At 60.3% G+C, this 11251-nt stretch overlaps 2 protein-coding genes across 2 annotated transcripts in view; one reads left to right on the top strand and one right to left on the bottom strand.

Annotated features, from left to right (window-relative positions):
* The first annotated feature begins 1589 nt into the window (after window positions 1-1589).
* SLC38A8 (solute carrier family 38 member 8) lies at window positions 1590-6199 on the top strand. The gene is made up of 10 exons (XM_077185073.1): window positions 1590-1807; window positions 2256-2454; window positions 2654-2807; window positions 2944-3048; window positions 3358-3415; window positions 3684-3798; window positions 3929-4076; window positions 4162-4361; window positions 4540-4591; window positions 5912-6199. Exons 1-10 carry the CDS (start codon window positions 1613-1615, stop codon window positions 6006-6008), a joined length of 1323 nt encoding a protein of 440 aa, XP_077041188.1. The 5' UTR covers window positions 1590-1612; the 3' UTR covers window positions 6009-6199.
* A 443-nt stretch (window positions 6200-6642) lies between these two features.
* Window positions 6643-11251, bottom strand: part of NECAB2 (N-terminal EF-hand calcium binding protein 2) — a 72130-nt gene continuing 67521 nt past the window's right edge. Inside the window, exons 7-13 of the mRNA XM_054640797.2 lie at window positions 8699-8817; window positions 8503-8582; window positions 8145-8201; window positions 7919-8031; window positions 7530-7607; window positions 7070-7161; window positions 6643-6873 (exon numbers count right to left, since the gene is read on the bottom strand). Coding sequence (XP_054496772.2) covers window positions 6845-6873; window positions 7070-7161; window positions 7530-7607; window positions 7919-8031; window positions 8145-8201; window positions 8503-8582; window positions 8699-8817 — 568 coding nt within the window. The 3' untranslated portion in view covers window positions 6643-6844. The remainder of the gene's footprint in view (window positions 6874-7069; window positions 7162-7529; window positions 7608-7918; window positions 8032-8144; window positions 8202-8502; window positions 8583-8698; window positions 8818-11251) is intronic.

Raw genomic sequence — 11251 nt, 5'->3', positions numbered from 1 at the left:
TTTTCAGCATCTCAGCTGTGACATATGGGTGAGGACCAACACAGGACCAGCCAGCAGCAGCTGTGCAACTCGTCCAGGTTGTAAAAAATCAGTAAAGGTGTGAAATCTCAAGGGCAAGCCCTCAGAAGGGATTGCAGGTAGCAAAGCATAATTGTGATCGGTGTTTTTATTTGTATGAAACAAAGACTGTTCATTTTCATTTTTGTACCTTCTACAGTCTTCAAAGAATAATGTGGAAAACATTAACAGCCCTTTTTCCACCTGCCACGGGGACCCAGCAGCAGGTAAAGCTGCCAACCCACAGGGACCCTCTGGTTATGGCTTGCAGCCCAGGGGCTGGAGCACCCAGATAAATGGGAGAAAGGGAGAAAATTGTAAGGGATGGAGCCCAGAGCCACTGAGCAAAGAAGCTGTCTGGGGCTGCTGTGTTGGTGTGGGAGATGAGCTGCACCTCTCTGGTTTGAGCTGCACCTCTTTCTACAGAGGGAGACTGGAAAGCTTTGGTGCCACTTCCCAGGTCGGTGCTAATGAGGAGACTTGCTCCTCATCACAGCACTAATGAGAGATTAGAGCTTCATTACAGCCTTGAAACCAGAATCAAGCTGTATCAAAGCACCAGTCCGAATTAAGAGCCTTTCCCAGTGGCTGGTATTTTACAGCCCAGTGGCCAATTTCTAAGTCGTAGAGGCTAATTATTTCCGAAGCCTTTGGTGTGCAGCTAATGAAGGCTTGGAAGGGCCCTTCTAGGTGTTTATAAGCCCTGTAGGCGACAGAGATGTAATGGAGGTGGCAGGCACAATTAGCCATCCATAATTCCTCCTAGCAGCTGATTAAAGTCTCTTTATCCGTCTTACCAAGATCAGAAGGGCACATGTTTGGGAAATCAAAAATGCATTAGGGGCTGTCAGCCAAGGCCAGGGCCTGTGTGCTGAGCCCTGGAGCAGTGGCAGGAGTGGCACAGAGCTGCTCTGTGTCCCCCATGTGGGGAATGGGCTCCTCATTCCTGTGGGGTGCAGCCTCCTCTGTGCAGGTCCTCTGCAGCATCAGTCACCCCATCCTGTCATCCTGGCATCCCCTTTGCCTGTGTGCAGCAGGCAGCAGGATGGGATGGCTCCTCTCCAAAGTGTCCCAGTGCAGGAAAGCACCAGTGGGCTTTTAGCTGTTTGGGAGACACGCAGGGGTGCTGGCCTCATCCTGCACCCAGCGAGTTAGGAGGGGTGTGAGCTGCAGCTGCCTTCCTTCACCCTTCCCGGGGCACTCCCTAATGCCCCTTGGTGACAGTTTCATGCCTGGGTGGACAGAGCAGGATGAGGGTGGCCTCAGTCCGCCCAGCTCTGTGCTGATAATTTCGGGGACAGTGAGAGCACGAGCCCCGGGCGGCTGTGCTCCGTCGGAGCGCTCTGAGGGCCGGGCTGCGGCGCGGGGCTGTGAGGGGGACGGGGCTGTCCGCGGGTGAGCTCCTGCCAGGGCCTCCCCCGGCCGCCTCCCGCCCGGCCCCCGGCGCCCCCTCCCCAGCCCCGCGGGGGCGGGGGGTCCGCGCAGCCCCGCGCTGCCCGCGCCGCCCCCGCGGGGCCCTGCGGAGGGGCCGCGCTCAGGCCACAGCCCTGCCGCGATGGAGCGGGCGGCGGGCGAGAGCCGGCCCCTGCTGCCGGCGGCGGGGGGCTCCGCCGGGCTCTCTTCGCCCGGGCTCTCCTCCGCCGGCGCCGTCTTCATCCTGCTCAAGTCTGCGCTGGGCGCGGGGCTGCTGAGCTTCCCCTGGGCCTTCGGCAGGGCCGGCGGGGCCGTTCCCGCCCTCCTGGTGGAGCTGGTAAGAGGGACTCGAGGGCGAGGGGCTGCGGCAGCCCCAGAGGGAGCCGAGGGGTGCCGGTCCGAGGAGGGAGCGGAGGGAGGGGACGCACCTGCTCTGGTGCTCGGGGAGCTGCGGGCACCCTCTCCGTGCGGCAGCCCCGTCCCGACCCCCGCCACATCCTTAGGTCGGTGTTGCGGTGCCACCCGAGGGATGCTCTTTGCAGCTGAAGCCACACTTGTAGCTGGCTTGTAGCTCAATTCAAAGTAAATGGGTGTCTGCTCCCGTACGTGCCCCAAAACCCCAAATCTAAACCCGAAGTACCACGTAAGGCTGTGTCTCCATCCTTTTGCTGACCTTTGTTACCCAGGCCCACAAGGTGATCTGGCCGTGGGCCTGCTGTGTCCTGTCCTGCTCTGGGGATGATGGAGGGTCGGCAGGGCGCTTCTTGCTGGCTCTGTCCCCGCAGGGCTCGCTGGTGTTCCTGGTGAGCGGGCTGGCCGTGCTGGGCTATGCCGCGGCCCTCAGCGCCCAGCCCACCTACCAGGGCGTGGTGCGGGCCGTGTGCGGGGCGGCCGTGGGGAAGCTCTGCGAGGTCTGCTTCCTCCTCAACCTCTTCATGATCTCCGTGGCACTCCTCAGGGTGGTGGGTGACCAGCTGGAGAAACGTGAGTTGTTTCCCTTCACTGTGTTTGGGGCTTGCTTGGGGAGTGAGGGGAAGGTGCTCCCACGTGGGCTGGGGTCACCCCCATGGTTTTCCTGGAAATTCTAAAGACACGGGGCTCCCTGGTTCTGCCATGGTGTGATGCTCCCGACCTCCTTGGGCCATCTTTCAGGGTGCAGCTGACCCCCCCCTGCCCCCCACAGTGTGTGACTCCCTGTACCCCAACGGGACACTGAGTGGGGCCCCTCAGCTGCCCCCCTGGTACGTGGACCAGCGCTTCACCCTCTCAGCTCTCTGTGTCCTCGTCATCTTCCCACTCTCTGTCCCCAGGGAGATCGGCTTCCAGAAGTACTCCAGGTACCACCTGGGCTATCCCTGTGGTGGCCCATCCCCAGGCACCCTGTACCCCATGTTACCTCCTCCCAGGAACCTGAGGGGCTCCTCTCCTCCCTTTCTCCTCGCTGTGTCCTGATGCTCTCCCATGCCCTGACAGCATCCTGGGCACACTGGCTGCCTGCTACCTCACTCTGGTTGTCATCCTGAAATACTACCTGCCGGCAGAGAGCCTGCATTTGACTGAGCTGCCCCAGCCCTCCAGGTAGGAGGGTCAGCCCCATATCCCTCCTGCCCTGAACTCAATGGCCTGAGCAGTGACAAGAGGGCAGGGCTGGAGGTGGGGCAGGGGTGACACTGGGCCCTATGTGTGGTGGGGGTGAGCTGGGGACAACTCACAGTGGGTGGTAGCTCCCAGCCCCAGCTTTCACCACAGCAATACCCCTTTCTCCCAGAATCACTGGGAAAGAGATTCCTGTAGTGCCATCCAGGCTGCACAGTTTATGGCATGAAGGTTTCTTCTCTATGAGAGCCTCATGCCTTTTGTTCTGTGCTTCCTCTCCACATGCCACAGGTCCTCGTCCTGGACCTCCATCTTCAGTGTCATTCCCACCATCTGCTTTGGCTTCCAGGTAGGTCACCCTGGCCCCTCTGGCTGCAGCTGCCAGGACAGTGCTGGCAGCCCGCCATGGCATCCCAGACCATGGGGATGCTGTCCCTTGACGGGCAGGTTGCAGGAAAGGGGACCTGTGGCTGTCACCAGAGGTGCTGTGGGGCAGGACACAAGTGCTGGGAATGGGGCAGAGCGGGACAGGGCACCCATAGGTGGGAGAGAGGATGCTGGGGATGGGGGCTGTCCCTGCATGGGGCCCCAGCACCCCCAGCACCCTTGCCTTGCAGTGCCACGAGGCATGTGTGGCCATCTACAGCAGCATGCGCAACCAGAGCTTCTCCCACTGGGTCACCGTCTCTGTGCTCTCCATGCTCATTTGCCTGCTCATCTACTCCCTCACTGGTAACCCCAGCACCAAACCCTTCACTCCTCCTTGCCCTGGGGGTCCCTCTCCCCTTGGCTCATTCCTCCTCCTCAGAATTCCTCTGTCCTGCTCGCTGCACAGCCGCCCACCCCACCTCCCTGTCAGCAGGGCTCTATGGCTACCTGACCTTCGGTGAGGCCGTGGCGTCCGATGTCCTGATGTCCTACCCAGGGAATGACCCTCTTGTCATCGTTGCCCGCCTGCTCTTTGGCGTCTCCATTGTCACCATTTACCCCATTGTGGTGCTGCTGGGCAGGTGAGGGGATGGTGACAAGCCGGGTGTCCCCTGAGCCGGTGCAGCTCCCCTGGGTGCTGTCAGCCCCTGCCATCCTCCCTCCCAGGTCTGTGGTGAAGGACCTGTGGGCAGCCCCGAAGCGCGGGGCCGTGGCGGTGTCTGAGGCACACGAGCGGCGGGGCCGGGTGGCACTGACGGTCACCTGGATGGCTGCCACGCTGGGCATCGCCCTGTTTGTCCCCGACATCGGCAAAGTCATCGAGCTCATCGGGGGCATCAGCGCCTTCTTCATCTTCATCTTCCCAGGCAAGAGCAGGCATGGGGAGGGAGGAAAGTGGTGGGGGGGGAGACACTGGTGCCAAGGGCATTGCTGCAGGGGAGAGTGGCCTGTCCTGGCCCTGTTTTGGGGGTGCAGGGTTGTGCTTGTGGGGGACAGTGTAGTGAGGGGTGCTGTGTTGGGGCTGAGCTTCTGCACTGACAGCAGGGCTGTGCCTCGTGTGCGTGACTGGGACCCGCAGCCTCGGGCCACGCAAAAAGTGAGTGCATGCTCAGCGGTGGTGGGGGCAAGGGAAGGGACAGGGACACGGTGTGGTATCCCATGGGCTGTGGCCAGGGCAGATCCCTGGGGGTCACCGTGGTCAAGGTGGGAACCCTGCAAGGAGGGGAATTTGGATGTGAACTGCTCTACTGGGGCTGTGCCTGGAAATGTCCCTGTGTACCAGGGCTGTGTCCAGGCATCAAGGACCTACCCAAAGTATCTTTAGGAGCAGAAGAGCTGTGGGGTTTGGTGGCACTGGGGCATGCGGTGGGGGCAGGTTGGGGGTCAGAGGGGCAGGGCACCCCAAGACAGGAAGCCATCAGGTGTTCGGTGTCTGTTGTGCCAGGGTGGTGTGTCCCCATCACCGCTCCTGTCTGGAGGGGCTGGGGCACAGCAGCACCCATGTCAGGGGGACCTGACATGGTGCTGGTGAGTTTGGGATCAGTGTGAGCTTTAGCGTGTCTGTGGTGCCCCTGGGGGAGCAGCAGAGTTTGAGGGAGGATGGAGGTTATGTGGTGAGTGGAGGAAGTGCTCTGGAACCTTGGGGTCTTGGTCAGGAGGGTGCTCTGGGGACCCATGAACATCTGGGGAGGGGTGAGGGTGTCCCAAAGGGTGCCAAAGTGCTGGAGGGGCCCAAGGCAGAAGGTCAGCAGGGTCACCCAAATGGGTGACAAAGCTTGGAGAGGTCCCTTGGGGAGACCTGCCAGAGCATGAGCCCATCATGAGGAGAGGGGACGACATGAGCTGGGGCGAAGGAGACCGCGAGGGGACAGTCCCAGCCTGCCCAGGACAGTCTGGGAAGGAGCACGGTGCTGAGGACCCTGCAGCAGAGCAGCACCTGGGTTTGGGGTGAGTGCTGCACGCAGGGGCTTGGTCTGGGGCAAGGCGGGCTGTGTGCCTGGGGAGGAGGGAACTGGGAGGTGCAGACCCAGGGCTCCAGGAACTGGGGCTGGGGCCGGGGAGGGGACAGGGCTGGAAGCGTGTGGTGACAGGATGGAGCTGGGGCTCTGTGGGAGTGGCCGTGCCCGAGCACAGGGTGGGGGGGGGTCTCTGCTCTGTCAGCAGGGCCACTGGGCACGGGCAGAATTGGGAATGATCGCGTGGTGACATCTGCTGGCTTTTTGACCGAGGTTTGTGTGTCATTGCAGTGGACAGGGGGGCTGCCAGGCTCTTCTGCCATCGACGGGGAGCGGGGCAGAGGAGCAGGGCAGAGGAGGCTGACCCTGCAGGGAGCTGCGCAGCCAGAGGAGCTGGGGTACAGCGTGGCCTGTCACTGAGGTCAGCTCTACCCCGGCAGCCTCTGCTCGTGTCGCTGCAGGGCTGCTCTCATCGCCTGGGGGGTTCTCTCCGTGCTCGGCGGTGCCTTTGTCTGCGGGCAGAGCGCTGCCCTGGCCGTGCTGGGGCTGCTGCGCTGAGGGACCTCAGAGCCCCACCGTGACCCCACCGGGCCCCCCAGCGTCCTGCCCCACACAGAGACCCCAACACAGCCACACCACTGGATCCCATGGCGGTTTTATTTGGCATCACCGTCCCCGTTGTACAGTGGCTAATAAAGACAGGAGAGGGAATTGGCAAAGGTCCTGTGCCACACACCCTGAGGGACTCCCACGCACGGCGGGGTGGGTGTGGGGTTGGCACAGATGGACAGACACACAGACGAAGTACAGACCCCAGGAAGGAGGGGAGGCAGCCACTCTCACGCCTACAAGGCACCAGCTGCAACTGTGCACATGCAAAGGAAACCCCTGGGGACTGCCCACAGCTGGAAAGGATTAAGGGGCACCTAGGGAGAAGGGAAGCCCCGCTCTGCCACCACCCTGACTCCCCCCTGGGGCATGGGTCCCCATTCCTGCAGGCACACACACACCAGGCACAGCCTCACCCCCCCAGTCTCCTCCCAGGACTCACCTACTCCCTGCTTTCAGGGGGAGCTCCAGCCTCCCACTCCCATCCCTCCTTCCTAGTGCCTGCCCGCCTGCACCCATTGCCCCCCTCCCTGCCTACCTATGTCTGGGGGATGTCCCCCTCCCCAAACGCTGCCAGCCCCTTCCTGGCAGTCCTTCTTTCCCCTGAGACCACCCACACCAGGGAGAGATGCCCCAGGTGGTGGGGAGCTGAGGGAGGACTCTCTGGGGTGGGGGAACACACACATGGGAGTTTCCTTCACTGCAGCCAGGTCACACTGACACCTGCCCCGGGCACGGCCACCCCGCAGAGGGGACAGGTGCTGGCAGGCCCCCAGCACTGACCGTCACTCTCGGCTCAGGGTGCACCAGGCAGCTGCAGGAGAACATCACTGGGTCACACCTGCCCAGCCCCACATCACCCTCAACCCCCCCTGCCCCAGCCCAGCCAGCTCAGCCCGTGCTGTCCTTCACACCATGCCACCTGCCCACCCTTGCTCCCCAAAAACTGGAGAGGTGCTGGCTGCCATGGGGTCCCTGTCCCTCACCCCCTGGGGTGGCTGCCCTCCTACCTGGCACGGCCACGCTGGAGATGGCCTCAGGCTGGCTGAGCGTGTCCACCTTGACGTGCTGGAAGCTCTTGCAGGTGGCACTCTGCAGGTGCCTGTGCCCAGGTGGGAGAGAGTGGGTGACACCCAGCCCCCCCAGAAACACCATCCCAGCCCCCCACAGCACCCAGCTCTGGCAGGGCAGGGTGCCAGCAATCCTGTTCACTTCCCCTTGTGCAGAGCACCCTGCCTTGGTTCAGGACACTGACCCCTCTCATCACCACATCCAAAGGCACTCCCAGGTGGGAGGTGTAGAGACCCACCCCAACCCCCCTGTCCTGTTTACAGGCACAGCCCTAGAACAGACAGACAGACAGCTCCTCTGTCCTGCTGTCAGACAGGGGACAGAGCTTGGGGCTCAGCTGCTCTAACAACCCTCCACACCCAAGCCTCCCAAAATGGGCTTGTTCATCCCCTCCCCTACCTCTTCCAGTCCTCCTCTGTCTCCCAGAACTCGTAGATGATGAAGGTGACCCCATCAGGCAGCTTCACTGCAGTGACACTGGCAGAAACAGGGAGAGGGGGTGAGCCCCCAGCGTGGGGCATCCCTCCCCCCTCTGCAGCCACAGGTGTGCTCTTGGGTGGGCTATTGAGGGGGGACTCAGCCCCAGCAGCCCAGGTAGGGGTAGCCCCCCTCACCATCCCAGCACTCTCCAGCCCATGCAAAACTCCCCCAGCCCAGTGTTGGTGGCTGAGTGTGACTGCATCCCAAATCCTGGCTGCTTTGCCTCAGTCCTTTGCTTGGTCCCCACTCCATCCCACGCCAAGCCCCATGTCCCCAGCCCCCAACAGGCAGCTGCTGATGGTACCCACTGGAAGCAGTCCCGCTCCCCGGCCACGCTCTTCAGGTACTGCTTCAGGGAGCTGCAGAACTCGCCCAGGTGCTTGTGTGACACTGTCATCTCGTTCCTCACCAGGAGCAGGTACTGCAGGGCCCCCAAACACGGCATGTGAGACCCACAGGAACACAGTGACCCCAAACGTGCCTCTGTGCTGCAGGGGCACCCCAGCACCCACGGTGGTGGGTGGGCACACTCACCGTGCAGGCCGCGCTCTCGCTGTCCGACAGCCGCTGGTGCAGGTCAAACCACAGGGTCTGGGAAAGGGGCAACAAGCAGCAGAGGTGCTTGGATTGCCTGAGGTGGATTGCCTGAGGCTGCTGTCCCTCCCTCCTTGGTGGGTTTCTGTCCCCACCATTGGCAACGAGTGTGCCCCCTTCTCCACATGAGCCGTTTGCACCTCCAGTCAGGACCCTTCACAAAAGTTTCCCCTGCCCCATTGCAGCCAACATTCCCAACAGCACATCCTCATCCCTGCCCCAAAACAGCTGAGGCAAGGTCCCTGAATTGTCCCTGGGATGGCAGGACAGCCCCATGCAGGGAAATGCTGGCCCTTACCTTGTCCTCCAGCTTGCCAATCAGCTTGGCCAGCCTGTTGATCTGCCCCTCCAGCCCCTCTGCCTTGGTGTCAGGGGAACCTGCACAGAGCCAGGAGACATTGGTGGAGTGAGGGGCACCTGCAGGCATCCCCTGAGAGCCCTGTGCTGCTGCTGGGACCTGAGCGCTCCAAGCCACTCCAGGAGCCAGCACTTACCAGCCTGGAAGCTCTTTCCTTGCTCCCTGGGGACCATCCAGGTGCTGGGAGAGTAGCTGGGGACAGAGTTGTCATACCAGGTGTCACTCAGGCCGTGACCATCCTTGCTGGGGTAGTGTCTGCAACCAGAGAGCACACAGGGTGTCAGGACAGCAGAGCTGGCACACACAGAGTGGCATGAGCTAGCACTGGGGCATCCTTTCTGGCAGCTCTGCCCATGATGCCAGAGCCCTTGGAAGGGGTCAGAAACAAAGGAATGTCAGTGGGCTGCTTCCAGCAGCCATCCATTTTCTTTTTTGCTTATGGAATAGAACAGCCCTCCTGGCACCACCAGCAGCCTTCAAGGCCTTTTTCTGTCCTAGACAGACACCTGCAACATGGGGCATTCAGGCCCCTGTGCCCAGCCAGCTGCACCTTACTGGGCTGGTTTTGCAGTCCAGTGGCTTTGGTGGCTTTCAGACAGGAAAAGCTGCTGCCACCCAGGCTGCCCATGCCTGAATGCTTGCCCATGAGCAGAGGCTGAGTATCCCACTAACAAACTGCAGCTGCAGTTCTCTGAAGAATGGAAACATCCACTGTAGCATTTCCTCCAGCACGCTTTCTTTGTCTGGGTCTACAAAGCCCCTTTGGCCTGAGGGTTGCTCATAGATCCAAAAAACTGTCCTGAAACACTTCCACAGATGGAGCATCCATAATCACCTTCCAGCACCAGGTCCTCAGTGGTCCTCCCAGGACCTTGTTTATTTGCAAGCCAGAGAGAATGAGAGATCTGCCATCCTCACAAGGGCTTGCAGCTGCCATCCATGTGAGTGAGATGGGAATGGGTTTGGGGAAGAATGACCCTCTCCTTTCTTCTCCACCAACAGGAAGCCTGTGCCCAGAGGGAGTGGCTGAGCAGCTCAAAGGATTTCCAGTGTTTCCTTCCAGCAGGAGCAGCTCTGTGCCAGCTGACTGCTGACAGAGGTGCCTGGGAGCCCTGGCTCCTCTTTGTTAGTCAAGCAGCTCCCAGCTGGAGACAACATGCTGAGTGCCCAATGGGCACCACACCAGCCAGCATCTCCCTGCCCTCCTGTCCCTCCCCTGGCACCTGGCTCCTCCTAAGCACCATTGCTGGGCTCTCTTTCCCCAGACACCTTGTAAATCAGCCAGGGTGGGCTCCACCATATACACAGGGACATGGTGTGCAGGTCCCAAAGAACATCTCCAAGATAAGGAAGCAGGAACAACAATAAAGGGTGCAGGAGCATCCCTTTGCTACAGGCTGTGCAATTATAACACTGCTGGTCCTGGATTATCCCCTGTCAATAGACAGGAAATTAGGCAAAAACAGGCAGAGATTTATTTTAATCAGAATTTAATGAGGTGTCTCCATCTTGGACCTCTGCCTTTGCACTTTGTTCTACAGCCCTTTATTTTTGTGATTTTTAGGCCACCTCTTTGTCTTCATGCAGATGCAGGAGATAATTTTTTTGTGGGATTTGTTTTTCTTTTTAGCTATTATCTTCATGAGAAAACAACTACAATACTCCCCATTATGATCTTTATTTGCTCACACATGAGCAAATAAAAGCCAGCAAAGTCTTTCATGGGCTCTAATTGCTCTGCCCGATGTTGGGTTTGTTTCCTCTTCATTGTTTTGCAGGAGCTCTTACTTCTTTTTGTACCAGGATTACCAAAAAACAAGGAGAAGAAAGGAATGTGAGATGATGAAACCCACAGCATTCCTGCTGGAAAAGCTGGTGAGATGGTGGCAGAGGTGCCCAGGTCTTGCTGTGTTCCACAGAGTCTGTTTTAGGAGGGAGCTGGGATTTTCACTCTCCATGTGCCCCTCTGCCTGCCCATGGCTTTGGGAAGTTGAAACATCCCCCTGCAAGCATTCCAAGGCCTCCTGGTTTGAAGGAACAGCAGGAGAAGGGTTGGTCTGACAAACAGACAGGTTTCCATGGCAACTTGTCCCGGTTAGAGCTGGTGACAGTGGCACTCTGGGGAGCTGTGTGACACTGACACCGAGGGGGCTGTGCTGCGGTTCTGCCTCTGCTGCTGGCAACTCCTTACAGCCCAGCCCTGGCAGCACTCGGGAGATCTTGAGACGGCCTCCTCTGTGCTGCCCAAGCTCAGTGGCGTGTGCTGGGCTGCTGGCATGGGGACAGCCCCGCACGAGACTGGGGGACAGCACTGCCTGTCCTCAGCGCACAAGCGCCTTTTCCCTCTGGATGGTTACACCTGCTGAGTGCTCTGGCAGGAGGGGCAGCATCCCCGGCGTGGAAATCTGTCCCTGTGGGCTGTCCCCAGCTCACCTCAGGCTGTGTCTTGCCCTGGGTGAGAGCAGTGGTTTGCTGAGAGCTGCAGCCCCATGCACCCAGCGCTGCCCAGCCAGGTGCCAGGTGCTGCCCCTGGTTTGTATCCCCACACACAGTGCTCTTGTTAAGGGTGACCCTGGGGACTGCAGGAGAGGAAGGGACAGGGCAGGACAGAGCAGTGGAGAAAAGCCCCCAGAGTTCAGGAAGCTGGGAAGGGAGGCAAAGAGAAAGGCCCAGCTCCCCTTTTCTGCTG

Source organism: Agelaius phoeniceus, chromosome 12 (genome assembly GCF_051311805.1).
Source record: "Agelaius phoeniceus isolate bAgePho1 chromosome 12, bAgePho1.hap1, whole genome shotgun sequence".
Classification (NCBI taxonomy): Eukaryota; Metazoa; Chordata; class Aves; order Passeriformes; family Icteridae; genus Agelaius; species Agelaius phoeniceus.
Note: the sequence above shows the minus strand (reverse complement) of the source record. Positions and strands in the feature narration are given on the sequence as shown.

Bases quoted from the DNA above. Each gene is read 5' to 3' on its own strand.
- SLC38A8 (XM_077185073.1), top strand. From the start codon at position 1,613: ATGGAGCGGGCGGCGGGCGAGAGCCGGCCCCTGCTGCCGGCGGCGGGG. The intron at 2,455-2,653 runs GTGAGTTGTTTC...TGCCCCCCACAG, and splicing joins GGGTGACCAGCTGGAGAAAC to TGTGTGACTCCCTGTACCCC. The intron at 4,592-5,911 runs GTGAGTGCATGC...GTGTCGCTGCAG, and splicing joins AGCCTCGGGCCACGCAAAAA to GGCTGCTCTCATCGCCTGGG.